Source organism: Bos javanicus, chromosome 14, assembly GCF_032452875.1.
Source record: "Bos javanicus breed banteng chromosome 14, ARS-OSU_banteng_1.0, whole genome shotgun sequence".
Taxonomy (NCBI): Eukaryota; Metazoa; Chordata; class Mammalia; order Artiodactyla; family Bovidae; genus Bos; species Bos javanicus.
The window spans coordinates 56,382,687-56,410,227 of NC_083881.1; the positions used below are offsets into that span (position 1 = coordinate 56,382,687).

The 27,541-nt window shown below is 33.7% G+C and overlaps 1 protein-coding gene across 1 annotated transcript in view; it reads left to right on the top strand.

Moving 5' to 3' along the window:
- The window catches only part of EIF3E (eukaryotic translation initiation factor 3 subunit E), a 47,967-nt gene that overhangs the window by 10,716 nt on the left and 9,710 nt on the right, over positions 1-27,541 (top strand). The window contains exons 4-10 of the mRNA XM_061439137.1: positions 664-706; positions 1,760-1,864; positions 7,339-7,464; positions 8,144-8,268; positions 18,556-18,682; positions 19,709-19,810; positions 21,017-21,126. Coding sequence (XP_061295121.1) covers positions 664-706; positions 1,760-1,864; positions 7,339-7,464; positions 8,144-8,268; positions 18,556-18,682; positions 19,709-19,810; positions 21,017-21,126 — 738 coding nt within the window. The remainder of the gene's footprint in view (positions 1-663; positions 707-1,759; positions 1,865-7,338; positions 7,465-8,143; positions 8,269-18,555; positions 18,683-19,708; positions 19,811-21,016; positions 21,127-27,541) is intronic.

Sequence of the window (27,541 nt, forward strand, 5' to 3'; positions counted from 1 at the left end):
GCTTTGTTAGTCTTCGAAATTTGCCAAATCACTGTTCTTATGAAAAATACTAACATTGTGGAGGGGGGCAAAATTAATCTATAGGATTAATTTGTGCTTGTTTGTATCGTCTGTTTATTTCCTTCTCTATTCTAATATATTATCAATTAGAAATGTGTCCTCAAGAGAGCAAATAGCATTTTCAGTAGGTTACCACCTAAATAGATCTCACTGATGTCACTATAAGAATAGTCAGAATGTTCTGGTTTTATTACCTGAAAAACTGAGATCATGTGGTGAATCAGAACATATGATTTTTAATTAGGGCTTAAGAAATCTCAAAAGTGAAATTTCAAACTTTAGTTTTCCTTGAGTTCCTATTCCTTATGTTCAAAACATGTAATGTTCTGTTTATTTCTGCTGCTGCTAAGTCGCTTCAGTTGTGTCCGACTCTGTGCGACCCCAGAGACGGCAGCCCACCAGGCTCTCCGTCCCTGGGATTCTCCAGGCAAGACCACTGGAGTGGGTTGCCATTTCCTTCTCCAGTTTATTTCTGGAAGTCTTATTTTTAGTGTTAAATACTAAAGTAATTGTGTGGCTTTATGTGAGTAATAAGGTAGAAGTTGAATATGCTTGTTTTCTGTGGTCTGTGAAAGACAGTAATTTTTAAATTTTTTTATTAAGGGATGGTCGGATGCTGTTTGACTACCTGGCAGACAAGCATGGTGTAAGTGGTCTTTTAAAAAACTGTTTAGTTGTCATATTGTAAGAAAGGTACAATGCTGAATAAATAATAAAGAACAATGCTTAATAGTTAGATTCATGGCTTGAAAAGTATGTAATTTCCCAATTAATGTGTTAGACATAAGACCAGGTATGTTTTTGGAGCTTTAAAAATTAGTCTTGATTGGAAAATAATACGCTTGTAATTACCTTTAGATAACATGTTAGCTTTTTGTATTTCTGACAAGCAGGTAAAACAGAACTAAATATGAATTAAAATGCCTTGAAGAATAGCAATAAGTAACACTTTGGCTACCTTGTGGAATGTAGTAGCCCTTGATGTTACCAAGACCTTTATAAATCTCAGATAAAGGAATGTTGTTATAGGCTTACATAATCATCTTCCAGTCTCCTTCCCTTGCATTAACTCAAAGTGTGTGTATAATCATTTGCATATAATTAATTATTTAGCTTGCATTCAAGTTTTGTCTTTTATTTAACACATAATTATTGTAACAGGAGGCATGTTGACTACTGTGCATGATTACTTTTTCTAGTTTCTATGTAAAATGTTTTGATATATTTGTTAATGTTCTAGTTTGGAGCCTTTCTCTTATATTTCTTCTCTTTCACTAGGTTTGAATCATAAACTCTAAAAATGGGTGTAATTTGGGGGCCAGTTTTTGCAGAGAACTGAAATTTACTGTACACATTATTTATACAGAATCAGAAAATCTTAACAGGGATGCATGTGCTAGATAGTTGTCTAAGCTCCTTTACCAGCTAAGGGATTCACATGTCAGACCTTCAGCTATAGTTCAAGTTTGTATCACAACAGTGAAGATGTTACAATTCATAACTCAAGGCCAGAGCTGTGAATGTGAAATTCAGTAATTCCTAATATATATTTTAAGGGTCATGTGGTTTTCTGATATTGGGCTGGGGGAGGGATCAATTTTTGAAAGAATTGCTCTCTGGGGACATTTGAAAGAGTAAATGGTTTGAATCTTAAAACTCAAAATTAAGAAGCATAACCTAAGCTTTTTTCTTTTTGTAGTTCAGGCAGGAATATTTAGATACACTGTACAGGTATGCAAAATTCCAGTATGAATGTGGAAATTACTCTGGAGCAGCAGAATATCTTTACTTCTTTAGAGTGTTGGTAAGTAATCTTTTCTTTTCCCTCTCTTTTGTAGGTTGCCTTGGTTCTTCAAAACAGGTCTATAGATTTGGGTCTGTCCATTAAGTTTTCAGCCATCATTGGCAAAAGAAAAAATAAACTTTCAACAAAAGCCAGAGAGAAACAGGAAACCTTATGTCAGGGCCTCAAAGTTTGGAGGGAGATTTAGCTTGTCCTTGAAATCCAAAAGTAGGAACCACTAATTTGTCATTTTATATATAGATGTATGATTTTAGCATTTGTAGAGTTCTATCATGTAATAGATTTGTTATAATAATACTGCCCGGCACAGTGAATGGCACATTGTAGGTGGCATATTACTTAATTTTTAGTGAGTAAATCTATTATTGTTAATTTTAGTTCAACGTTTTATGCTGCACGTATTCCTTGAACTTGTTCTAAACAGCTGTGGAATTCTAATGACATTTTAAAAAGATTTTATGCCTTAATAGTAACTTTTTCTACTTACTTCCCCCCCTCAGGTATGAGACCATAAATTTCAATTTTTTTTCCCCATTTTGTAGGGAGTAGATGAGTTTAAATGGTATTGCTAGATAATAGCAATTTTGTCTTATCTGACAAGTTCTAGTTTCATTGCTTTTGTCAGGTAAAGAGAGTTGTGTGAAGCTAAAGGAAAAATCAGGCTTCACACTGACAGATTTCTTTCTCATTCTGTCTTCTGTTTAGGTAATTATATTAATAAATGCCTTCTAAAATCTCCAAAATTCTTGTTTTAACTAGCCTCTCATTTGAGAAATTATAATTCGTTACTTTGGTTTAGTAAGAAACTGCTTACATCTCTGATAACTCTAGTTAATCCTAGAAGTTGGGAAATTACCTCTTAAGACAGGGACTTTTTGTGTTCTAACCTTGGAACAGTCCCTTCTTTCTGTCTCTGTTTTCTGGTACCTTTTTCTTTTAGCCCCACATGTCACAAAGAAAACATTCAATGGCTCCTATCTTTGGTTGTTTTCTAGGAAATTAAATTTTCCTTTTTTTGTAAGGGAAGGAAGAGTTTGGTGTTATTAAATAAATCTTATACTTTAAAAAAATACTTAGACAACTTTGTTTTTTAAAAGTACCATCCTTTCAAAGAAATAGATTTCACTTTATTTCTGAGTTTGATTTGGAGAAAAAAAAATTTTTTTTCTTTTACTCCTATTTGTAAATGAATTCTTAATTTGCAGTTTAGCTGTGGTTAGCTTGCAAGTGCATTGAAGGTAATGGATGATGCTAAATTTGTAGTGGCTTATCAGAAAATTCCATCAGTTTTACTTTTAATATTATGAAGGATTTAAGAGAGCAAAAGTTGATTACTTTGGAAATGTAAACAGCTTAGAAGAGGATTGTAAAATCAGAAGCCTGCTATGATTACAGGTACATGAAAAGAGTTGGTTATTCATATCATTTGTTAATGCTGGGAGTGAATTTTGAGAATGAAGATTTAGTGTCATGTTAGAGTTCTAGCACAGTAAATTTATTGTTGCTGCTCAGTGAGTGAATGTGCCATTTTGCTAAGACATGGAAACTTAAGGTACCTGCTGGAAATCCAGATATTGAAACTCTTCTAGCATATCCACCCTTGAAAGCAGGTTGGTATGAAGAGCCAACTGTAATGACATGGACTTGAGCCAGAGTAGTATGCATGAACCTTTTGGGAATTAAAAAACTTGCTGCACTGCTACAAAAAGCTTTTTATCCTAACATGTATTACATATTTTAGTTTTAATAGTATTATTATGTTTATGTAGTATGGTTTAGTCTGAAAATTTCTGCATGTGCTTCATGTATGGGGCCTCCCTGGTGGCTCAGATAGATGGTGTATACTTTAAAAGTTTGCAGAGTTTTTATATTTACTTTTGTAAAATATGAAGATCTCACTTGGTTTCCTGTCTTTAAAAAATTCTGGATTGATCTTAAGCTTTTGCATCACCTGGCAAATCTTATGATAGAACTCAGATGACATTCCAGTGGTTGAATACCATGGTCCAGATACAAAATTAATGTTTTATGTTAAGAATCAAAATACAGTGATTGGACAGTACTCAGAAATTAGGTGCAATTCACTTTAAACTTTTTATCCCATCTTGTGCCACAGAAAAATTGAGTTACATGGAGTTGGTTATTTCATGTTGGCATATTGATAAAGGCTAACCAAGCTGAGTTTTAAGCTGGTTTATTTTACTTTTGATATAGATAGGCACAATTATAAAATCTGTGTATTTGAGATCTTCTTAATAGCAAAGATAAAAATCCTATATTAAATTTGGGATAAATAATATCAAGTGTTTTTGCTTATTGGTTATTTAATTTTATTTTTTTGCAAAGGACCTGTTTTCATTTCTCAATTCTTTCCTAGTAGTTGATTAGTCTTTTAAATCTATGGTTAGGGAAACATAAGCTATGAAAGAACCATTGTAACTATGATCTGAGATTAGAATTTGACTCTCTGAGTGACCTATTGTAGGTTAGTGTTGTATAAATTAAAGCTGTGTGACCCTAGAATCTACTTTTATTTTTAAAAGATTTGGTGGCTTTTAGAAAATACCAACTAGTACTTAAATGCACCCTCATTGACTGCGAAACTTCTTTGAATAATACTGTAAGAAATTCATTAATTTAAATTGAAATGGTGCAACAAATTTGGTAAAAATTTTGGAAATTTTTTTGTTTTGAAAGTTATTATCACTGTATTTTAATTATTTTGTTAGAATTTGCCCTCACTGTGGTCTTTGGTCTGGCTTCGAAATATAACCCCTCCCCTCATCCAACAGCTATTTGAAATAAAAGTAATTTTAAGATGCTGGGACTGTTGGTGATCATATTTGTGTATGTGATTCACTTAGAATTTAAAATTTCCTACTCTTCAGTACTTGTCATTCAATTTAAAGGTACTTTTCCTTGACTCAAGAAAATTTGAGTAATGTTGAGTTGCTGCTGCTGCTAAGTCACTTCAGTTGTGTCCGACTCTGTGCGACCCCATAGACGGCAGCTCACCAGGCTCCCCCGTCCCTGGGATTCTCCAGGCAAGAACACTGGAGTGGGTTCCCATTTCCTTGAGTTGTTGGATTTTAAAATCTTTTCTTATTTTTTTTTTAGTGTATTTATTTATTTTGAGTTTTAGAATCTTGACTGAAGATTTGGATCAGATGTGCTCTGCTTGATAATGTCACTGTAAAAGATGTGTATTTCATACATCGTTCATCCCATTTTAACATCTAAAATTGGGATGTGTCCTAAATTGACCTAAAATAATTAATACACCTTAAAATTGATGACATCTTAAATTTCAGTGAAATATTAGTACTTAGATTTCTTTGTAAGGATCAAACATCTTCTCCTTTGTAATTTGAACAATAGTTTTATGATATTTGTGTCAGGTTTTTAATTTCAGTAAGTTTTAACATGCACATACCTGTGCAGCCAGCACCAAATCAAGATAAAGAATATTTTACCCCAGAAAGACCCCTTGTTTCCATTTGCAATCATACCTCATCTCTTGTTCGTCTGCTGATTGGTTTCCATCCCTATTAGAGTGGCCTTGTAGAATTTCATTTTAAGAGGAATGATATTTTTAAGCTTGTGCCTGGCGTATTTTGGCTAGCAAGTTTTTGAGATGTGTTTGTGTTGTTGTATGTATCAGAAGTTTGATTCTTTACGTTCTAGGAATATACTAGTTTTTCTGTTCATTCATTAATAAACATTTGGATTAGTTCTGGGTTTTGTCTGTTTCAAATAAAGATAATGAATATTCATATACAAGTTTTTTGTGGACATAAATTGTAACAATAATAAGAACCAGTGGTTTCATTATGTTTCCAATTTTAATTTGCAAATTCAGTCTCTGCTATTTGCCTGTTCTAAGAGTTTACCTGTTTTAAGAGTTTGTTATATATTTTTCAGTATATTTGAATTAGTTATTGCCGTCAAAGGAAGAATCTTAGTATAGGCTGAGTCTGAATTAGGTGTGGTCTTAATCCTCATAGTTAAGGCAGCCTATAGTACTCTGTATCGTCATTTCTAGTCTCATTATTGTTTTGGTAATGACTCATATTTTCTGAGTTTGTATTATGTGTCAGATGATGATGTAATCATCTTTACATATATTATGTCATCTAACTCATACAACAATTGAGGTGGGTTCTGATAGTATCTTTATCCTATAAATGAGGAAGCTAAAGCACAGATGGCTCAGCTGTTTATAGTGGTAGAGCCAAAATTCTTAGTTTTTGGATTTCCAGTCCTGCCCATATAATTTTATTTAACTTGTAATTATGATATGTACTAATGGTACTTTACAATTAATACCACCATGTAAATGCTTCAGTGAAAAAGGTATTCTGCCTCCAGTACATTCACTTGCTTCTGCTGCTTTAGCACAGTTCAGAGTCATTATATAATCCACTTTTCTTTGCCTTGCTTTTTGAGAGTCCGGCTTTACTTGTTTTTGTTGGTAGCCTAGTCCTTATAGGTGTTTGGGTTTATGATACTCTTCCACCAATGGCAAGAGGAGATAGCATGGCCCTCATTTCTCTTTTTTTGTAGGTTAAAATTGCAGTGTGAAATTTATAGCTTTTATGAATAGAGGTATAATTTTCAACAAGTTATGCTCTCCATGCATCATTTCTGCCCTCATTTTTAATGAAGATAAAAAGTTTTTATTTACCTTTCATGGTATTAGGATTGTATAAGAAAATGAACTTTTGTTGCTCATTGCATATTCCTTTGATAATTATTAATGTTATTAGCCAATACACTTGCTTTTCTTTTTGTGACTTTTTCCACTTGTATCGTAATTCAGAAAGTTTTTTGTTCTGAAAATTTTTTTAAAATTGTAAATGAGATCCACAAGTCTTCATTTCCACATCTTTACTCCAAATTTTTAGCAACAAATTGCTTCTGAATCTTAAATCTTGGCAAAGATTTAGGGCTCTAAAATTCGATTAATTGTGTATGTGCTGTGTACTTAGTCACTCAGTCGTGTCCAACTCTTTGCAACTCCATGGACTATAGCCCACCAGACTCCTCTGTCCATTGGGATTCTCTAGGCAAGAATACTGGAGTGGGTTGCCATGCCTTCTCCATGGGATCTTCCCAGCCCAGGGATCAAACCCAGGTCTCCTGCATTGCAGGCAGATTCTTTACCATCTGAACCACCAGGGAAACCCTGATTAAAATTATCTGAAATGGATTATGCTAAAACACTGGTGCTGTATCCTAGTTTTAGGTTACTCTTTATTTTCTGATCTAGACTGAATATCAAAGACCTGAGTATTTTTAGTAAATTAAGTTAAATGAAAGCTGTTTGAGTCAGCTTAACCAGTGTGATCCAAATAAAGGGCAGTTTTGGGAAGAGAGCTTTAGATTTTTTAGTAGGCTGGGTGGATATGTAGGGTTTAACATTATCTATTCCTCCAGAGTATTCAGAATATAATTAATTATGATGGCTTCAACAGGTTCCAGCAACGGATAGAAATGCTTTGAGTTCACTCTGGGGAAAACTGGCCTCTGAGATCTTAATGCAGAATTGGGATGCAGCCATGGAAGACCTGACACGGCTAAAAGAGACCATAGATAATAATGTGAGTTACACCTTTTTAAGGTGATTCTCTGAAGTTTCTATGTATCCTTCATACTTCTTAATAGGAAAAGCACTGTGTACTTTTAAAAGAAAGGAAGAATGGGAGGGAGGAAGACTAAACTAAAATGTTGACCTGACTTAAAAATCACAGTGGGTTAGTGGGTTGATTAATTTTACTGAATCTCCTTGAAGGAAGTTGTCAAACTTCTTTTGGCTCTTAGAGAAAATAACTCCGCTTTCATTTTTGTTAGAGCTGTAATGCCTCTTTTACCTGTTTCAGTGGAAGAGACATAATACTCTTAGTGCTACCCTTTATTGAAAGTCCTATGCAGAAGACATTTTTCATCTCCTATTAGTGTCTAATAAAACCTCTTTTAATGGAGTATTTAATTTAGTGCTTGCTTTTAAAAATGTTTTCTGAAATGAGTGTAACTTAGAGGCTCTGTAAAAATGGCTTAGTGGACATTGTTGAATTTGTCTCTGAGAACAGGGAAATTTTGAATGTCAAGGGTCATGTAGAGAGCAGAGTAGTATAGGAGATTGGACTTTGATGGTAAGAATCACAGTGTGCATGCTTTAGAAGGTTCTCATTTTAAAATTCCAGTATTAGCAATAATTTATTCCCTTTTCTCTTTCTCATATATTAATATTTCCTTTGTATACATTTTTTAATCCTTTAGTCTGTGAGTTCTCCACTTCAGTCTCTTCAGCAGCGGACATGGCTTATTCATTGGTCTCTGTTTGTTTTCTTCAATCATCCCAAAGGGCGCGATAACATTATTGATCTCTTCCTTTACCAGCCACAGTAAGTTATTTCACTGTTTTTTGTTGTTTTTTTTTTTTTAATATTTATTTGTTTATTTATCTGGCCACACTGTGTCTTTGTTGTGGCCTGCGGGAGCTTTTAGTTGTGGCATGTGGGATCTAGCTTCCCAACCAGGGATTGAACTGGGCCCCCTGCATCGGAGCTGCAGTTTTAGCCACTGGACCACCAGGGAAGTCCCCACTGTATAATTTTCACTTTAATTATATGAAATCAAATGGGATTTTTAAAATTTAAAATGTACTTCTAACATTTAAATTTGTTTTCACATTTTTTTTCCCTTCTTCATGTGGTAGATGTGCTTGTTCATGGAAAAAGCTTACATATAACTCTTAAGTAAATTATTTGATAAAAGTATATTCTGAGCCCTAAAGTGCTCTTTAAGTGTGGTCCCTGGGCCACCAAGCATCAGTATTTTGCAGAATGTTATGCGTTATCCTAGAAGAACTGAATAGAATCTTCTGTGTAACAAAAATCCAGGTAATTCATATTTGCATGAAAGCTTCAGAATTAGAAGACTTTAGGCTGTATTATTTGGAAGGAAGATAATACATCCCAGGAATCCCTATTATATCATCTTTGCTCTATCATCCAGCTTTTGGTAACAAGAAATACACTGCTTTGTGAACTATACTATTCTACCATTAGGTAGAAGTCATTTTTAAAATTTATTCTTTATGCCTCTGAATCTTCTACCTGTTATTTCTTAATATTTTGGTTGGAGCAACAGAAAACAGGACTTACTTTATGAAAATATTTCAGATACCTGAAGATAATTTTCCTTATTTTTCTTTCCTTCAAGCTAAATATCTCTGATTTTATCAAGTAATGTAGTTTGTTACATTCTTTAGTATTATGGCTGCCGTTCTTAGATAACCACCAATTTATCCATAGCGTTTTCAAAATCTGGATGTTTAAAATTGAAAGCTTATTCTAGAATATCTAAGCTTTATAGAAAGCAGTGGCAATATTAGCTTCAGTGACCAGTGCATATGCTTTTATTAATTTAACCCAAGATTTCATTAACTTTTGTTTCTGGGTGTGACTTATTAACTGCATTGTTGGCTAAATCACACATAAATACTTTGAGCCATATTTCTGTTATTTTTAACCTAAATTAAGATAGAGATCCTAGTACATTTCACTTGATTTTTGCTTATTGTTGTCTGTCAAATTAAGATTTTAATTTTTTTCTAAAATGTGTATTTACAAAAGTATAGTTTAGGAATTGATGGTACAATACCCTTTTAATATAAAATCAGTGAACATTGAATAACCTATATTTTTTGTGTGATTTTCTGAAGTTTTAAAAACAAGGCAGTAGTACTCTAGCAATATTTTTACATAAGTTGATGAAATATAATCATCTAAACTGATCACATTAGTAACCATGTTCTTTAAATGCTCAGTTTATTAAGGTTTTTAACACTGAAATATTTGACTTCTTCAGTTAAGTTGTTAACATGAACATCTGAACTTTAAATTTAAGAGAAATTATTGGTGGTGATAAAGATGAAAAATATTTGCCAACCAAGAAGTGCCAGTAATTTTTAAATGTAGAAACAAGGAGCCATTTTTAAATGGTATAAATTGTGTTTGCTCCATTAAATGCTAAATATTCCCCTGAATCTGGCAAATAGAAGCACTTTTATCAGAAATCTGCTTGGCTTATTTTCTGTATTAATATTATAACTTAAGTTCAGTATTAGTGTATTTAGTCAGTATTTGCAGGATAGTGAAAGTTGCTCAGTTGTGTCCAACTCTTTGTGACCCCGTAGACTATACAGTCCGTGGAATTTTCCAGGCCATAATACTGGAGTGGGTAGACTTTACTTTCTCCAGGGGATCTTCCAAACCCAGGGATCAAACCCAGGTCTCCCTCAGGTGGATTCTTTACCAGCTGAGCCACAAGGGAAGCCCTTGTATCATGATACACTAGTCCAGTTTGTTAAAACTGAACACAGGCAAGGAAGTTTTTGTAACAGGAAATTTTTTTGATCTTTCCTTGAAAAAGCAAAAACTACATGGCATTAAGTGAGGTAGAAGACAGTGTATGATTCCAGCATTAAATTTTAAATGTAAATTACAAGAGATAAAATTTTTTATAACTTACATGGTTTACAGTTATTTATTTTATTAGAGATTATAGCATTCAGATATACCATCTAGGTTCACAATAGTCGGTAAGGCATAAAAGCTTATTTCTATCTGAGCTGCTGTTCCTCCTTAAAGAAACCCTCTTTGTAGGAAATTGAACGTTGCTCAGTCTTGTCTTGCCTAGGATTGTATAGTTCCTAGGGTTCTTTTGCAACCCTAGGAACTATACAGTCCATGGAGTTCTCCAGGCCAGAATACTGGAGTGAGTAGCCTTTCCCTTCTCCAAGGGATCTTCCCAACCCAGGGATCAAACCCAGGTCTTCTGCATTGCAGGCGGATTCTTTACCAGCTGAGGCACCAGGGAAGCCCCTAAAATTTTATAGTTGCATACTCTTTGCTGGATGCAATAATAGATTGTAATCTGGAAAGTTAAGTTATAGTACATTTGTTGCATTAAGTAAGCTCTTAGAAAAGGTTAAAAAAGGAAAGTCACTGTGTACTCAAGTAAGATCCTACAAGGATGTTATATTTTTTTCTGACTTTTGGTATAGGAAGCCCACAGCTTTATTTGGTAGTTTTTTAGGGGTTTATTTGCAAAGAAAAAAGCTAAACCAACTTCAAAAAAACTGACATGCCATCATTTGCTATAAGTGCTAAGAGGACTAAGAACATGAAACATTGACCAGATTGTTCTGACCCTATAGGTTTAATATTTATATAGGAAGTTGTGGAGTACAGAAGATTTCTTTATGAATACTTGGAATCAGGATAGAATATTAATTTATGTGACTAGAATGTTTAATAGCACCATTCATATTAACATATCCATTTCCACAATATTTTTGTCACTAGGTCTATCCAGGATCCAGGTCAGGAACATGTTGTGGTGTGTATGTCACCCTAAATATTTGAGTGGACTTTTCCAAGATTTGCTTTTTTTCTATACTTCTCTTTTTATGATTCTATTTCAGATCAACTACCTCTCACTTTGCCCCCATCTTCTTTCTTTCCTGGTCCCCAGTATTGATTTAAATATTTTTTATCAAGTTCTCAAGTCTTCCTAATAACGATAGTTTTCTCTTACTAAATTGATGAGTACTACCTATCTTTAATTTTAAACTATCCATGCATCTTATGAAAAAAGATGTTTTGTGAGAATTTCAAATTCAAAAATTAAGGATATAGTTCTCAGTATTTATGGGGGTTAATCAGACATGCATTCAAATGAGGGGAGATTAAAAATAAAATTGTCATGTAGTATTTTGCCTCCCTTCTGAATAATAAACCTGTAAGATTGTCTTATGAATTTATTAATATCTCTAAAGTCATGAGTGCAAAGTATGAACCTTCCCTAAATGAGCAAATTTGATTCAGACATTAGATACTGTAATAGCTGGCTCTAATCTTGGTACCTAGCAGGTGGGTTATAAGGACAGGTTTTCTTGTATAAAGTCATAGGGATCCCTAGGAATTGGCCTTCCACGCTACTACTTATGGGTAGACTCACTCTCCTATAGTTTTTATAGTTTCATGTGTATCCAGAGAGGAATATTATTGAGCTGATTTTAAAAACACATCTTTAAATAAAATAAACAAGAAAAGTAAAAATATTCAAACCCACTGTAAAAAGTCTATAATACAGATCAAGGGGAAATAGTATGGATTTGTTCTTGACAACCTTATGGCTTTTATATAATTACAACTATATTTAATTCCTTAGTAGAATCATTATTATAAATAGTAGAAATATAAAGGTAGTAGTTGAGATAGCAGAAAGTTTTGTTGAAGATAAAAAATCAAACTTATAAAGGAAAACAATGCAAAAAATATTTGTTTTTTAAATTTTAAAGTAACATAAAGGTTCATGGTTATAGAAATATAATTAAAATAACAACTTAGAATTAAGACAGTTAATTATGAAGCTGTATTTTGTAAGTAGGCTTAATGCTTTCATTTGTATTTCCATGGGTTCATGTATAAAAAAGAATACCTTATGCCATTAAAAATCTCTGAATACGTTTTTAAAAACTAGAAATTTCATAGCATGTGCTTCCTGGACAAAAATACAGTAAAACTGGGCATGATTAAAAGTTTTATAAATAACTGAATCAAAGAGATTAAGTGTTATAATTATGAAATACCTGCCAAAGCAGCACTCAGAAATTAGTTCATAGCCTAGAATACTTGTTCGACTTTTCAAACCTTGATTAAAAGTACAGAAAAACAGAACAAAGGCAGTGAAAATAAAATTAGCAATGTATTAGTAAATGTCAAACATTTTCATCCTCCCAACTTAGTATTACAGCTTTAAAATTTCTCCAAAATATGGTGCTTATCATCTTCACTTGCCATAGGGTCAGGTTGCCATCATATTTTCTTCCTCATTAGTAATGTCTTAATGACATATTCTCATTTTTGCCTGATTATAACTTTTTCATGTGAGAAAACACCCAGTTGGCTTGACAGATTATTGTTTCATTCGTTTTCCTAGATTGCATATTCTTTAAGTAGAGTAGGTTTTAGGAAGTAGTGTGTAACTTGCATTTATGTCTCTACAGTCAGTATGTCTTTTTCAATTGTCATTGGTATATAGTAGGTATTAATGGAGAAAGTATCATATTTTTCTGGTTTTAATTTCTAATAGCACAGAAATACAATTTAATGTGGTTCATTGAGTATATGTTAAATTGATAGTTTATATAGATTGTGATTTCAGGCTTTTTTCAAGTACAAAAAGTACTGCGATGATTATTTATACTTTTGTCCTTGAAGTGAAAGTTTAGATGCCAGAGCCGGTTGAGTCTCTTATATCATATACATTATCATTTCTGCCACAATTTATTCTGAATCTAAAATGGAGATGATTTACACGTTTGAAAATGTTGAACTTTTAAATGTAATATAATATATAAGATAAGGTATCAAATGTAAGCTGGAACAGTGTTCGTAGGCTATTAGAGATGAGGCTTCCAAACGTAGATGCTATTTAGTAAGAAGAATGCATATGTAATACAATGCTCTCGTTACTCTCCATTTGTAAAAAAAAGATTCAAAGTTCAGTTAGCAAAAGAATGTTTGATTTGTTTTCTAAATAAAAAGTGTATTTCCTAAGAAATTTCAAGTTTTACTGTTAACAGTCAACTAGATCGTGTCCAGAATTTATCCTCACATACTATCTGCGGTTATTTTTCCAAAACTTCCTAATTGTTCCTGACAAGAAAACTTTTTTATGCAAGTATTTTACTTGCTTCAGCTTAGGATGATCTCTAAAAATCCATCCTCTGCAGTTATAGTAAGTCTAGCCTTTTTAAATTTTTTTAGCCTTTCTGGAAATACCCTTTTCTTCTTTTTGTACCAATTCAAAGCCTGCCTGTTTTTCAAGATCCAGCTCAGGTTTACTTCCTACATAAGGTCCTGTAAATTGTGCCTACCTTATACTTGAAGTTTAATTAATGTCTTTCTAAAAAAAACTTACAATTGCCTTATCACCCTAACTAGATTATAAGCATGTTTGAGAGGAGAATTTTATATGGTGGTTTATTCTGTCTTATCCTTTGATTACTAAACATTCTGACTTATAATTAAAAAATACTGTAAGAACACTTCCATAAAATTAAACAATCAGAGCAGGGTTGTGCTAGAGAAAGAGTAAACTTTCTTATTTGACCTTCCTGAAATTGCACTTCAGAACACAATAAATACTGAACCTCTTATTTAAAGGAAAAATAGTTTTAAGTTAGATTTCAAAAATGGAGAAGGTATAGGCTCTTTTCTTACAGTTTATAATCCAAACAAATAACACAAGTAGCTTAAGAACATATTTAACTAAATATAGATGTATTGTGCCAGAGAAGGCGATGGCACCCCACTCTAGTACTCTTGCCTGGAGAACCCATGGATGGAGGAGCCCGGCAGGCTGCAGTCCATGGGGTCGCTCAGAGTCAGACACGACTGAGCGACTTCACTTTCACTTTTCACCTTCATGCATTGGAGAAGGAAATGGCAACCCACTTCGGTGTTCTTGCCTGGAGAATCCCAGGGACGGAGGAGCCTGGTGGGTTCCGTCTGTGGGGTCGCACAGAGTCGGACACGACTGAAGCGACTTGGCAGCAGCAGCAGATGTATTGTGCGTGTTAAACAGTATAAATTTATGACACTTACCAGTGAGACCTGGAGAAGTTAGAAGATGAAAATTGATTTGACTTTAAAATTTTTATTGATAAAGAAGAAAGGAGATGAATGATAGAGAAGTATAACAGAAAAGCACAGTGGTTACTGGCAGGCTGTTAAATAGCAATACCTAGTTTTTTTATATTTGAACTAAATCATATGATTACTGATCCTTAGTTTACACTAAGATGACTTGCCCAGAATCACCCTTAATCCTCACTCCCTTCCTTTTTGTATTGATCAATATAGATAACTTGCACCCATACATAGACAGGATCGCTTCTTTCCTAGCAGGTAGGAATTCCCTGCTGTGTTTGGAAGTCTATTGTGGTAATGCTGTATACCAAAAGCTATGGACCGCGAGCTAAAAATTGTGGCCCATTACCTTTTTTCTCATGGCCTGCAATCTGAGAATGACTTTTGCATTGTAAATGGTTAGGAAAAACAGTGAAAAGAATAATATTTTGTGATGTGAAAATTATGAAATTACAGTTTTAATGTCATTGATCTATATTGATCTATCTGATCCGTGCACGTATAGAGATAGATGGATATAGAGAGATACAGAGATGATCTATATCTGCTTTCGGACAGTAACAGCAGAGTAGAATTGTTGTGACGGAAATGGTCATACATTGTTGCACTTGCCTTGCTTCACTGCTGCTCAGTGCTCTTTGAATCCCAGTGATGCTGCCCTAGTGCCTGGCCCTTTTCAAGTGTCATGTGTATCTACATGGCAGCATTTTATCAGTGCATACTCATCATGTCAAAACAACAGGAGAAAAGTGGATTTCAGATGTGCTTAAATTTTAAGGCACAATACACTGGAAATATTTTGTTTCAAATTAGAAAGCAAAGCATTGAACTGACATTGTAGATATGCTAAAAGTGTACAGTGTTCATCCATATAACCAGGCCATAAGCACTCATTACAGTATTCCCAACTGATTATAAAGCAGCTCTCAGAAAATTTAGGAAATTTAAAACAATATTGCAGCAGAATTTCCTCACAAAATTAAGGAAAATGAGGCTTCAACCAAAGTAAGTTTCTGAACAGCTCTTTTGTTAACCAAGTAAGGAAAGCCGTTTACTAGTTACGTTCAGTTGCAGCAGCCAAAAAAATATGTCCAGAAAAAAAGAATTGGTTTAAAACTTACAGCCTTCTACTGAGAACTGTTCCTCAGAACTGAAGATATTGGGAGCACATAAGTAGTCAATTAAAAAATAAAGTATATGATTTTTTAGTGATTTCTTAGATTCTGTTGATAGATGTTTATCATTATGGCTAGTTGTTGATTTGAGGAATCACTGTTGGAATTTGAAGTGTCTGAAGAACATGCCTTTATTATAAATAGTCTGTGGAACAACTACAGTTGAAAATATTTTCAGAGTTAAGAAAACACTAATTTAGTACAACCTGGAGTGGAATCTGCTAAACTATGTTAAAAATATTGGTGGCAAATATATGTGGGGGAGAAAATTGCTTATTATTGGACAAATTTACAAAGCTTGTGAAAATGTGAGGTGTTGAAAGCCTATAGTTGTCCATTGCACTATACATTTCCATGTATTTTGTGGAAGATTCCTGAATCCATGGTGTATTATTAAACCATTAGCGTCAACAGTGAGCTTCATTTTCTTTTGTGGGCTTAACTGTTCACAGTCCCTGAGTTTCTGTTTGATCAATAGAATATCTTGACTTTCCCTAGTACCACAGTGATAAAATGGCTTTGCAGTGGCAAAGTTTTGTTGTGACTTTTTCTAGGTTGGAGTAAGATGGAAATTTTCCTTAACAAAAAATTGCCCTCAACCACTATGAGCAAGCCCTGGATGGCTCTGGAAGTTATATTTTGGTATAGACTTAACGTTTCTTAGTTCAACCTAAAATTACATATCTGAACAGTACTTATATGCAGTCTTGTACTGCAGCAGGCATTTGATGATGAATAACATAGTATGAATCCTAAGTAATGTCTAGCTGCTTTAACCTTTCCTGTTCTTTCAAAAGTCTAAAGAAGAAATGAGACCTTCATTCCCACACAGATTTGTAGCAGATACATTTTTTTAAGCTCAAGTTACATTTCCAAAAAGTTTTAGATCTCATTGTAAGTACAAAGGAAATTTCTGTGTATGAAAATCCATCTAACTGTGCAGTTGAAATAGAAATGATTTATTTGCAATATAATGATAGCTAAAAGGCAGTATGAAAAGATCTTAACAGAATTCTAAAAAAGCCTTCCCCAAGTGATAAATACGCTAAATTAAAGTCTTATCATTGATATTAATGTTTGGTAGTACCTGCATACATTAAAAAATCATTGTCAGGTTAAATATGAAAAATCTCATTACAGATTAGCATTAACAAATAAACATTTGCAATAAATTTTAATAGGGATCTCTAAATTTGAACCCAATTAAGCAAAGTTGGAATTTTACTATTTTTATTAGTAGACTTGAATTATAAATATTTGTAGTCAGCTATTATATTTTTGAGTTTTTATAATAAAATATTTTAGAAATTTGTTTTATTTTTATATAGGTGCCTGATTAATATTCTGAGTCTTGCCTCTTGACCTGCAAAACCTAAAATATTCATTATCTGGCCCTTCACAATAATTTTCTAACCCAGCTATATACCCACATAGAGAGAAATGATTTCTTAAGGACATCATTTTCCAATAAAAACAGTGAAATTATACATGATGCAATAATACAGAGAAAGGATAAGTAAAAAGGAGGGGGTTACCATCATATAAAATAAACTTTAATCTTGTATGAATAAATCTATGAATGAGTTCCATAAATGTCTACTAAAACTACCTACTTCAAATCTGATTAAGAAAATCAATCATGCTCTCCTATATACCATGTCTCTGGTAATAGTATTGAGGCAGTCACTTGTACTGAACAACAAAAATTGCATTTAAAATTTTCTGCCTGAAACTCATACTTAATTTTTCAGATAATGAAGCTTTTAGCTGATTTAGTTAGTTATCTTTTCTTAGAAATTGTTTTGTTCTTGAGTTAATGTTGATTATTGTTATACCTTGCCTTGTTTAGAGGGAATTTAAAGAGGAGTAAGTGGAACTAGATTTTATCTAAATGGTAGGTTATTATCAGATTGTAGGGTCCTCTGATGAGTTCAAACAACATTTTATGGCGTATCTACATTATGACAAAGTATAGAGATTTATTAACATTATAATCTGGGAGATCTTGGGAGATAAGGTTTCTCTTCTGGACCTTGAAGAATGGCTAGCATTTAGACGTTGAGAGGGGGATGTGTTTGGGGGAGCAGTTCATGTGGCGTGAGCTTTAATGAGAAGTGAGGAAAGCAGGAGGCAGTCAGTGGTATGCTGGGAGATAGAGCTGGGTGGGTACTTTGGAGCTTGAAGATTCAACTAAAAGAAATGGACTTTATTGACAAATATTTCCAACATGGTGCTCAGAGGTTCTTACTGGATAAAAATGAGAGAGCTGTAAAAGGAAATTGAGCAGAAGAAATACAGGTATAAATACCGAATGACCAGGGTGGTCAGCTGCTTATCATCAGAATAGTTTCCAGTCTTCCATCCCCTGAAATTAATTGTTTTTAATTCAATTTGTGTAAGCGCCTGATTCTCTTAATTATGAGGAGTGTTTTGCACATAGCTTTTCATAACATTTGTTCTTACAGGTAAATGAAATCTTTTGAAACAGACTGATGGCTTATATAAGAGCCTTTCAAAATCCTTTTACTCAGCAGTGGTAATAGAATTATTTACCTCTTAAGTGAGTCTCTCATCTCACTCCAAATTGAGAAATACCAGCTAGCATTCTTACATTTAAACTTTTTCTTGGTGAAGATGGCCCTAATAATACTCATTTGTAATTGTTTTACAATCCTTGGTTACTGGAACAGTGCAGTCTGATGGGCTGCTTAAGTGTTTTCTTTAAATCACAGATGATTATAGATCTAGAAAACTTGGTAAGTTATTAAGTAAATTGCATGTTTTTATTTAGGTATCTTAATGCAATTCAAACGATGTGTCCACATATTCTCCGCTACTTGACCACAGCAGTCATAACAAACAAAGATGTTCGAAAACGCCGGCAGGTGCTAAAAGATCTGGTCAAAGTTATTCAGCAGGTAAATAGTAAAATCTTTATTGATTTTTAAAATGTGCCTAAACTTTAACCTCTTTTTCTTGAAGAAGTAGGACTCTTAGTTCTTAATGGTGAAAAGAGTGAAAGTGAAAGTCGCTCAGTCGTGTCCCACTCTCCTCAACCCCGTGGCCTATACAGTCCGTGGGATTCTCCAGGCCAGAATACTGGAGTGGGTGGCCTTTCAGTTCTTCAGGGGATCTTTCCAACCCAGGGATCGAACCAGGGTCTCCTGCATTGCAGGCAGATTCTTTACCAGCTGAGCTATCAGGGAAGCCCCTGTTGGTAGGCTAAAAATCTTTTTAAAAATAGGAGGAAAATATACATGAAAAGAGCCCCAAATGGGCATATGCTGCCTTTCAGTTCAAGATATATTTATGGTAGGTGTGGCATGAATGAATACTGCTCTCTGCTAGTTGGATACTTAATATATATTGTGTATTAGTGTTGCTCTTACTGCAAAGAGTAAAGGAGATGCGGAGCCTGGATTTTTTTTTGAAGGACACTACCTAAATAATACCAAAGTAGTTAATCTTTACATAATTTTAATATACCTAACTTGTGCACAAGCTATAGCACTACTGCTTGGTTTTTAGTGAATATAACTAAACAATAACTCAACAATAACTAACTGTGGGTTCAAAAAGAACTTCAATATTTATTTTATCTGAGAATAATTTAGATAGAAAAAGGCAGTTTTATTTATCAGAATATGAATACACTTGGAGAAGTTCATCACTGTTTATTGACTAAGGGAGGCTTTTGGCTGTAGAGGAATTTGAAAGCTTCTGGAATGGTTCTAGGATGACCATTTAGAGAACTTGGTTTAGAAGGCATTATAAGGTTAAGGTGTGGCCATGAATTAGGATATGAGCAGTTGCTTTGAGAAGATAGTACTTGGTAATTTGTTAGAAACTAATGGTAAGGGAGGAGAAAATAGGAAGATTGGGGGCTGTCTACTACTAAACAGTGTTGAATCAAATCCAGCTTAACCTTTGACTTAATTTTACAGGAGTCTTACACATATAAAGACCCAATTACAGAATTTGTTGAATGCTTATATGTTAATTTTGACTTTGATGGGGCTCAGAAAAAGCTAAGGGAATGTGAATCAGTAAGTATACATTTTTGCTTACAAATTAATAATTCTTTAATTTGGGGGTATTATAAGAATTAACAGAGTTTTATTAATTATGTCAGAAATGTTTATTAACCTTAAAATGGCAGACTGCTTAGAAATGTGTTGGGTCGAAGACATTTCTAATGTTATTACTATGTGTCTACCCCTTTTGTTAACAGTTGATTAAAATATTAAGGGCTTTATAAATACACACATAATTTCATGTCTTATCCTGAATGAATAAAAATATGTGAAATGCTTTATATGTATAAGCAAAATTATATCAAGTTTTACATCACAGTTGTGATTCCAGCATGTTACATAAGCAGGCCTAATTTGAAATTTTTCTTACGACCGTATTTTAACATTTGCTATAAATCAGTCAAGCTAAGAGTGAATTTTTAAACTAGTGTCTTCTGTTAGCTGGCAGAAACTAAGGTACTGTCAGAGCATCTGAAAAAGTTGGGCTTACAGTCTTTTTTCTTAGTAAGTTAGTTTGCAAGTTTTGAAAAACTAAGGATTACTTGTTAAATGCATTTACCAAATCTGTAAGTAAGTATACCTTTAGAGATGATTTTTCAAACATTGAACAAAATTTGTAACAACTTGGGTATATGTAGTATAACAACTTGTGTACATGCAGTCAAATGTGACATTATTAGATATTGGTGTTTATTGTAATACTAAGTATCTAGGCCGTGCCAGGCAGTGGGGCACTTGGTTGCTGTTCTTGAAGTTAAAATATTCTCTTTTAATTATGATACATCTGTGAAATAGGTGTCACCCTTTGAACTTTTTTCTCCTGTGGCTTTCCGCTCTACTTATTATCACAGAAGTATGCATATCTTTAGTTCATATCTACTTTAAAAAGCTGGAAATACATTATCTACAGAGCATTTCTATAGATTAATGACAGGACAAAGCTTCTTTGTCGTAAGGCTGATCAGGTCATCAGTGGAACAAGGAAACGTTGTAGTTTTTAGCTCTTTTTCTTGTAGCATTCATTTTCTTCTTACTTGCATTTCTAGAGACTTGAATATAGTGTTCTGAAAAGTGCTGTGAAGTAGAACCTGTGATATTAGATGAGAGAGTTGTAATGAAAGGAATAATGAGTAGAGAACAAAGAACATATTTGAGACAAATTTTTAAAATTGCTCATCGGCACTTATAATTTTTTCCTCTTATATTTTATTCGTATAGGTACTAGTGAATGATTTCTTCTTGGTGGCTTGTCTTGAGGATTTCATTGAAAATGCCCGTCTGTTCATATTTGAGACTTTTTGTCGCATCCATCAGTGTATCAGCATTAAGTAAGAATACTGATTTAATTTATACTTTCTACTTTTAAATTCCTATAAACTTTTCATTTATTATAAAGTTATAGTTACCAGGATTCCAGTTAATTGGATTTCTATTGTATTTCTCTGTGCTATAGTAGAAAAAGGAAATGTCATAGTGATTTATTAAAAATCCTAAATTTTGTTTGAATTCTGGGATGCTTCAGATCCTTCTTATTTTCTATATGTGTGGGAAAGCATGATTTTTGAAAATTACTTGAAGGCAGTATTATGATTGTCAGAGAGTTACTTTTTAAAAGAATACTTTTATACCATTACATAGGGAGAAAAGAGCGATGACCAGTTTTGGAATGGTTTTCAACAGGAGTTCACTTAAGGAATTAGTCCTTAGTAAATTGGAAATGCTGTTGAAAAGACCACATTTGGTAATTATTTCAGTGAATTGAATTTATTTTATTTAATTATATATTTGAATTCTCATAGTAAACTCCTGTGACATCCTAAAATGTTGAAACATGGAAAAGTTATGGAGAATTTCAGTTGAAATTTTCTCTGTTGTGTGAAGAAATTGTTGGGGAAAAAATTGTGAAACTTACGTAATTTATTAGAAACTGATTTTATGTATTAGGAATTGAAAAATAGCAGTGCCCCTTGACCACAGATGAAGGCAAACAGTTAATGCTCCTTAAATGTTTAAAAACTTACTACGTTAATGTTTGCCTCTTAGGAATTGTATGTACACCAAAGTTTTTCTTTAGAGCCTTTGGTTTTCACTAAGTCATCCATTATTGCTTGCCTTATTTTAGTGGGTTGTCATTGAAGTGGTTATTTAGAGTTAGAATTCTAGTGTGAACATGGGTCTTTTCCTTTGGGAGTTGAAGCTTTGACCTTATTTAGTACTTTATTATAGCTAGCAGATATACCGATACAATTTTAAAAATCTGGTTCCCAATCTAGTTCTAACAGTCATTAGTCCTGAAATGCAGTATTATCTATGTAAGCATCCATATTTATGTATATGCACAAGCAGATAAAGGAAGAGCTCTTTCAGTTTGTTTTGCCTGCACTTGTGTTCTGCTTTCCTCCTGACTCCGTGGAACCATATGACTGACTCTGGAAACCCAGTTTTATGAAACACTGATTCAGTACAACTCCTTTGTTTTGTAGCGCCCCGTTTATAGCTGAGAAACTGAAGGCTCAGAGACATTAAGCAGCTTAGGTCTTATTTAATGCAAGATTCTGAGCTAATAGCTCTCTGACATTCATTGTCTTGACCCTGGTTATAAATTCTTTCTTTTTCATTGTGAGCAATTGATATTTTTAGAAATAGCCGATTTAGAGTAATTTGTCATTAGTGTATCATTTGAGCCAGAGGATAAAGATGGAAAAAACCATGAGTCAGTGTTTAATTTTTTGTCCAGAATCTGTAGAGTTTTGTTTTTTATCTTACGAATATAGATTCCCTGAAGCCACCACAAACTTTCTGAATCCAGTTTTCTGTGTTATGCTGTGTAGGGCTTTTGTGTTACACTAAATAGGGCTACTTTACTGTTGCAGTTAGGGTGATTATTCCAAAGCACATCCAAGATTGAGAACCATTGCATCAAGTCACAAAATTTTTTTAGGCACATAGTTATAGCCTGCTAGGGTAATGGTTTGAAAAATGAGTGATTGAATATTTTTAGTATGCAGTGAATTAAGAGGGTAGAGGATAAGCATAAAGTATAGCTTCATGTGAATAAACAGTTCTCCTTAGTGCAACAGTGCTATCTCAGATTGTAAGGTTTGGGGGGTGGTACCAGAGAGGATGGGGGCCAGTAGGACTCAGTCCAGGGGCCTAGGCTTCTTCATGTTTTTAGAACTGCTTTAATGGGTTAGAAATATGACTGAAATAATGTTAAGCATCTGAGTTGGGCTTTTATAAATATAGCAAATATCTTCAGTCAGACACCAGGGACTTGGAATCCATGATAATGACCAAACTAGCTATTGTTTACATTCAAACAGTACATAGGAAAAATTACCGTTCTCTAGTTCAGAGGTTTTTAAACCTAGCTATACATCAGAATCATCTGGAGAACTTAAAAAACCACCAGTATAACTTAAACTTAAGAATGGATTTTTCTGGCTTTACCACAGACCTTCTGAATCAGAATCTCTGGGATCAAGACTTGAGAATCTGGTTTAAAACTTCCCAGGTCCAACCCCTAAAAAATTAAAGCATTCTCAGAATGGGAAGGGGCAGATCTCAGCACCTATAATTTTCAGAGCTCCTCTCAATAATTCTCATGTAAGAATTAATGAAGAAATCCTCTGTGCCCCTTACAATTTCCTTCAATGGTAACATTTGGTGAACCATAGTAAAATACACAACCACCCTATTGATATTGATACACTCAGATATAGAACATTTCTGACACCACACAAATTCCTCAGATTGCTCTTTTATACCTGTACCCACTTCCTTCTCGCCTCTTATGAACCCTTGGCAACCATTCATCTGTTTGCTATTTCTGTAATTCTGTCATTTAAAGGATGTGTAGAACTTTTTAAAAAGTAGTGTTCGGGGTAGTCCATGCATATGATACAGATTATGATATAATTAGTTAAGAGTTTGATATAATATGATATAATTAGTTAATAGTGTAACTATGACAATTTTTGAAAGAAGAAAATATTACAGATGTGAATGAGTGCCAGGCACTAGATAGAAAGTAGAGAACACAGCCTCAGAGCTTAAAATCCAGAGGAAGAAACAGATATTAAATAAAGATAAGATTATAATTAGAATAGGCATTTTGAAGAAAAATACAGAGTAATTAGAATAACATGGACATAATTTGTATACAGAAAAGTCAGAGAAGTAATTTGGATTGAAGTTTCACTGAACCCTGATAGCTCTCTAAAGTATCTTTAAGTAGACTCTTCCATCGTATACTAATTATGACAAATCACTCCATTTACTAGTTTATGCTGGCCTATCTCTGCTTCTAATTAATTTAGTTATTTGATATTTGATCTTTTTTAGGGCTGGGGGAAGGATTTGTCTTTGTCTTCCTTTCTTTCCCCTAGTGGACACATATCAAGTGCTATTCAGCATTTTAAAGCCCATGGTTGTTTATTAAATAACCCTTTCCATTTGTGATTTGGAACATTCTCTGTTGATAGGATTCTTCACTAAAGGGCACATGTGATAGTCTTATCTTTATAAAAATGTATGTTAAGAATGTTTTTATCAGTTTATACACAGCCCTTTAGATTTATAGGATAAGTTACAAATCTGTTTACCATGAAGTATGCAACATCTGTCAAAAAAGATTACTGTGGTGGGATTTAATTTAGTATAGCCGAATAGTTTATCAGATATGGTGTGTCTGAAATTTAAAAGCTGTTCTAGAATAATCCTTGGACCAGTTTTCAGTTGTAGATAAAAACAAAGTATGGAAGTAATATTTTGAATGTGTATGATAAACATGTTGGAGCATACATTAATATAATTTCCCTATGGGGGTTAGTTTTGGCTTTTCACAAAAGTATGTATTTGCCAACTGCTCTTGCATTTAAGTTATGAAGTCATTCCACTTTGCTTATTTTATTCAATAACATTTTAGATCTTAATATTTTTCTTAAAGGCCTTATTACCATATAGCAATTTATACTTAATTATACTTTGATATTAGAGATAAAAGGTATGTTTCCAGATGGAGATTATTTTTAACAGCCATTATCATTGTATTTCTGTGTTAATTATCAAGTAATATAGTGTCATTTTTGACTAATGAGATGTTGGTAAATTCAGTGAGAATTTTCATTTGTCATACAGAGCATTTCATGTCTCAGTTTTCTCCTGTTTTCTTTCTCCTATTTCCTCCTAATCTTACAGTTAAATACAGTTTACACTTAACACTTACTACTTTTTAATTAATTGTCATAGGATATCCTTATAAAAGACTGGAGCTCTTTGGATATATAAAATAGTTAGCCACAGTCTTCAGTGGAAAACAGGCCAGAGATTTCCATGACTTAATGGCTTAAGTCAGTATTTTTTAAAATAAGTTGCACTTATCAACTAAAATTTGGAAAGCCAAGTTATTAAACAGGTAATTGATAAGCTTCTGAAATTCTGGACCCCAAATCTTTATTTGTTAAGATACATCAGGGTAAGGGCTGTGAAAGTGTTCAGAAAAAGGAGACTGTCGAAAAGATAAGTCATTGGAAACCTGATAGACAATCAGCCTAGAGTTGATGAAAGCCTAATTGGTTCTCTAGATTTAGGTTTATATACCTTATGTTCTTAGATGGGACAGCTGGTCTTAATGCCTTTCCAGAAAGAAGAAAAGTATCTGATTTTGTGCTAAGAGTTATGAATATGTTTTACTAATGACATTGAATAGAGGATAAAATAATTATTTTTTTTATGCCTTAAAGTAGCACTTAGGATTCTTTTTTTTTTCCCCTTTGCCCCAAAGGAATGAAGGCTTCCCAGGTGGCAAAGTATTAAAGAATCCGCTTGCCAATGCAGGAGACACAGGGTCAGGAAGATCCCCTGAAGTAGGAAATAGCAACACACTCCCAATATTCTTGCTTGAAAAATTCCTTGGACAGAGGAGCCTACTGGGCTAGTCCATGGGGTCACAATGTCTGAGCATGCACACACATGCCAAAGGAATGATTTACATATTTATTTAGTCAGTTATTACTAAGCTTTTCCTTTATGGTACTGACTGTATTTTATTTAAAAGTTCTTTCTCATAGTAGGTTTATATGCTATTTACCTAATTTCTTCTAAGGACCTCTGTGACTTTATTTCTTCTGTTTGAATCCATCGAGGATTTATTTGGAAATAGAAAGTAGCTCCTCTCCCTGTCCCCAAAATAGCCAACATGATTTATTGGAAAACTGTTTTCTCCCACTTATTTGAAATGTCATCCATATTGTATTTGAAATATTACTTGTTTATGGGACTTTTTCTCAACTCTTTTATCTTTTATAAATTGTGTGTTAGTGTCTGAACTTAACATCAAGTAAGTGCTGAGTTAATTTAGCACCTTGTTTCAAATAAGGTAGATTTGTAGTATGTTTAGTATTCAATATTTGTTTTCTCTGGAATTGATAATGGCCACTTTCCCGCCATTTGCTTTGTTGTTTTCCTTAATGACTTTTTCATTAATTCCACTTCAGACTTTTTGCCGGTTTATAAATCTCTTTTCAAAATTGATTTTTCTATCAGTTTTATCTTCCTCAAAAAATCTGGACTTGGACATAATATTATGCCTTCCTTTATTATCTTATTTGGTAAAGCATTCTTCAGTGGCTTTATAAGGTAGGGTACTTTGAAGGTAAATTTTTTTCACATACAAAATTCTGTATTTTACTTTCATACTTGAGTAATGGTATTGCTAGGCATGGTACTCTCATTTGAAAACTACTCCACAATTTTGTTGTAGAAGTCAGAAGACTTTTTTTTTTTTTTTGAATTCCTCATCTTTTATACCAGAGAAGGCAATGGCAACCTACTCCAGTACTCTTTGCTGGAAAATCCCATGGATGGAGGAGCCTGGTGGGCTGCCGTCTATGGGGTTGCACGGAGTCGGACACGACTAAAGGGACTTAGCAGCAGCAACGTCTTTTATACAGGTGTTTTGTTTTCCTCTCTAGCAGTGGGAAGGAGGGAGGCTTTTTTGGTGCCCGTTGTCTGAAATTTTACAGTGATATGCCTTTGTATAGGTCTGTTTTAATTTTTCATATTTATTGTTGCTGTCAGTCACTTAAGTTGTGTCCGACTCTTTGCAACCCTGTGGACTGCAGCATGCCAGACTTCCTCTCTTCCACTATCTCCTGGAGTTTGCTCAAGTTCATGTCCATTGAGTCAGTGATGCTTTCTAACCATCTTATCCTCTGCCACCCTCTTCACCTTTTTGCCTTCAGTCTTTCCCAACATCAGGGTCTTTTCTAATGAGTTGGATCTTGGCATCAGGTGGACAAAGTGTTGGAGCTTCAGCATCAGTCCTTCCAGTGAATATTCGGGTTGACTTCCTTTAGGATTGACTGGTTTTATTTCCTTTTAAGGAGATCAGTTCTTCATATTGGACTCTTTAAATTTAAAAGTTCATGGCCTCCAGGTCTGGGAATTTTTCTTGAATTACAATTATTTCTTTAACAGTTTCTTCTTTATGTTCACTGTTTATTCTTTCTGGAACTTCTGTTATTCAGGTATTAGACCTCCTGGATCAGACTTCCAATTTTCATTTCATTTCTCTATTTTCCATCATAGTATCTTTGTTTTCTACACTCTGGGAGATTTTCTCCCAGAGAAGTCTTCTGTGGATTAAAAATAGTCTCTGATGTTATTTTTCAGTTTCTGAAAGAAAGACCTCTGTCACTCTTTTCTGAATATTTTTTATAGCATTCTGTTCTTATTTTATGA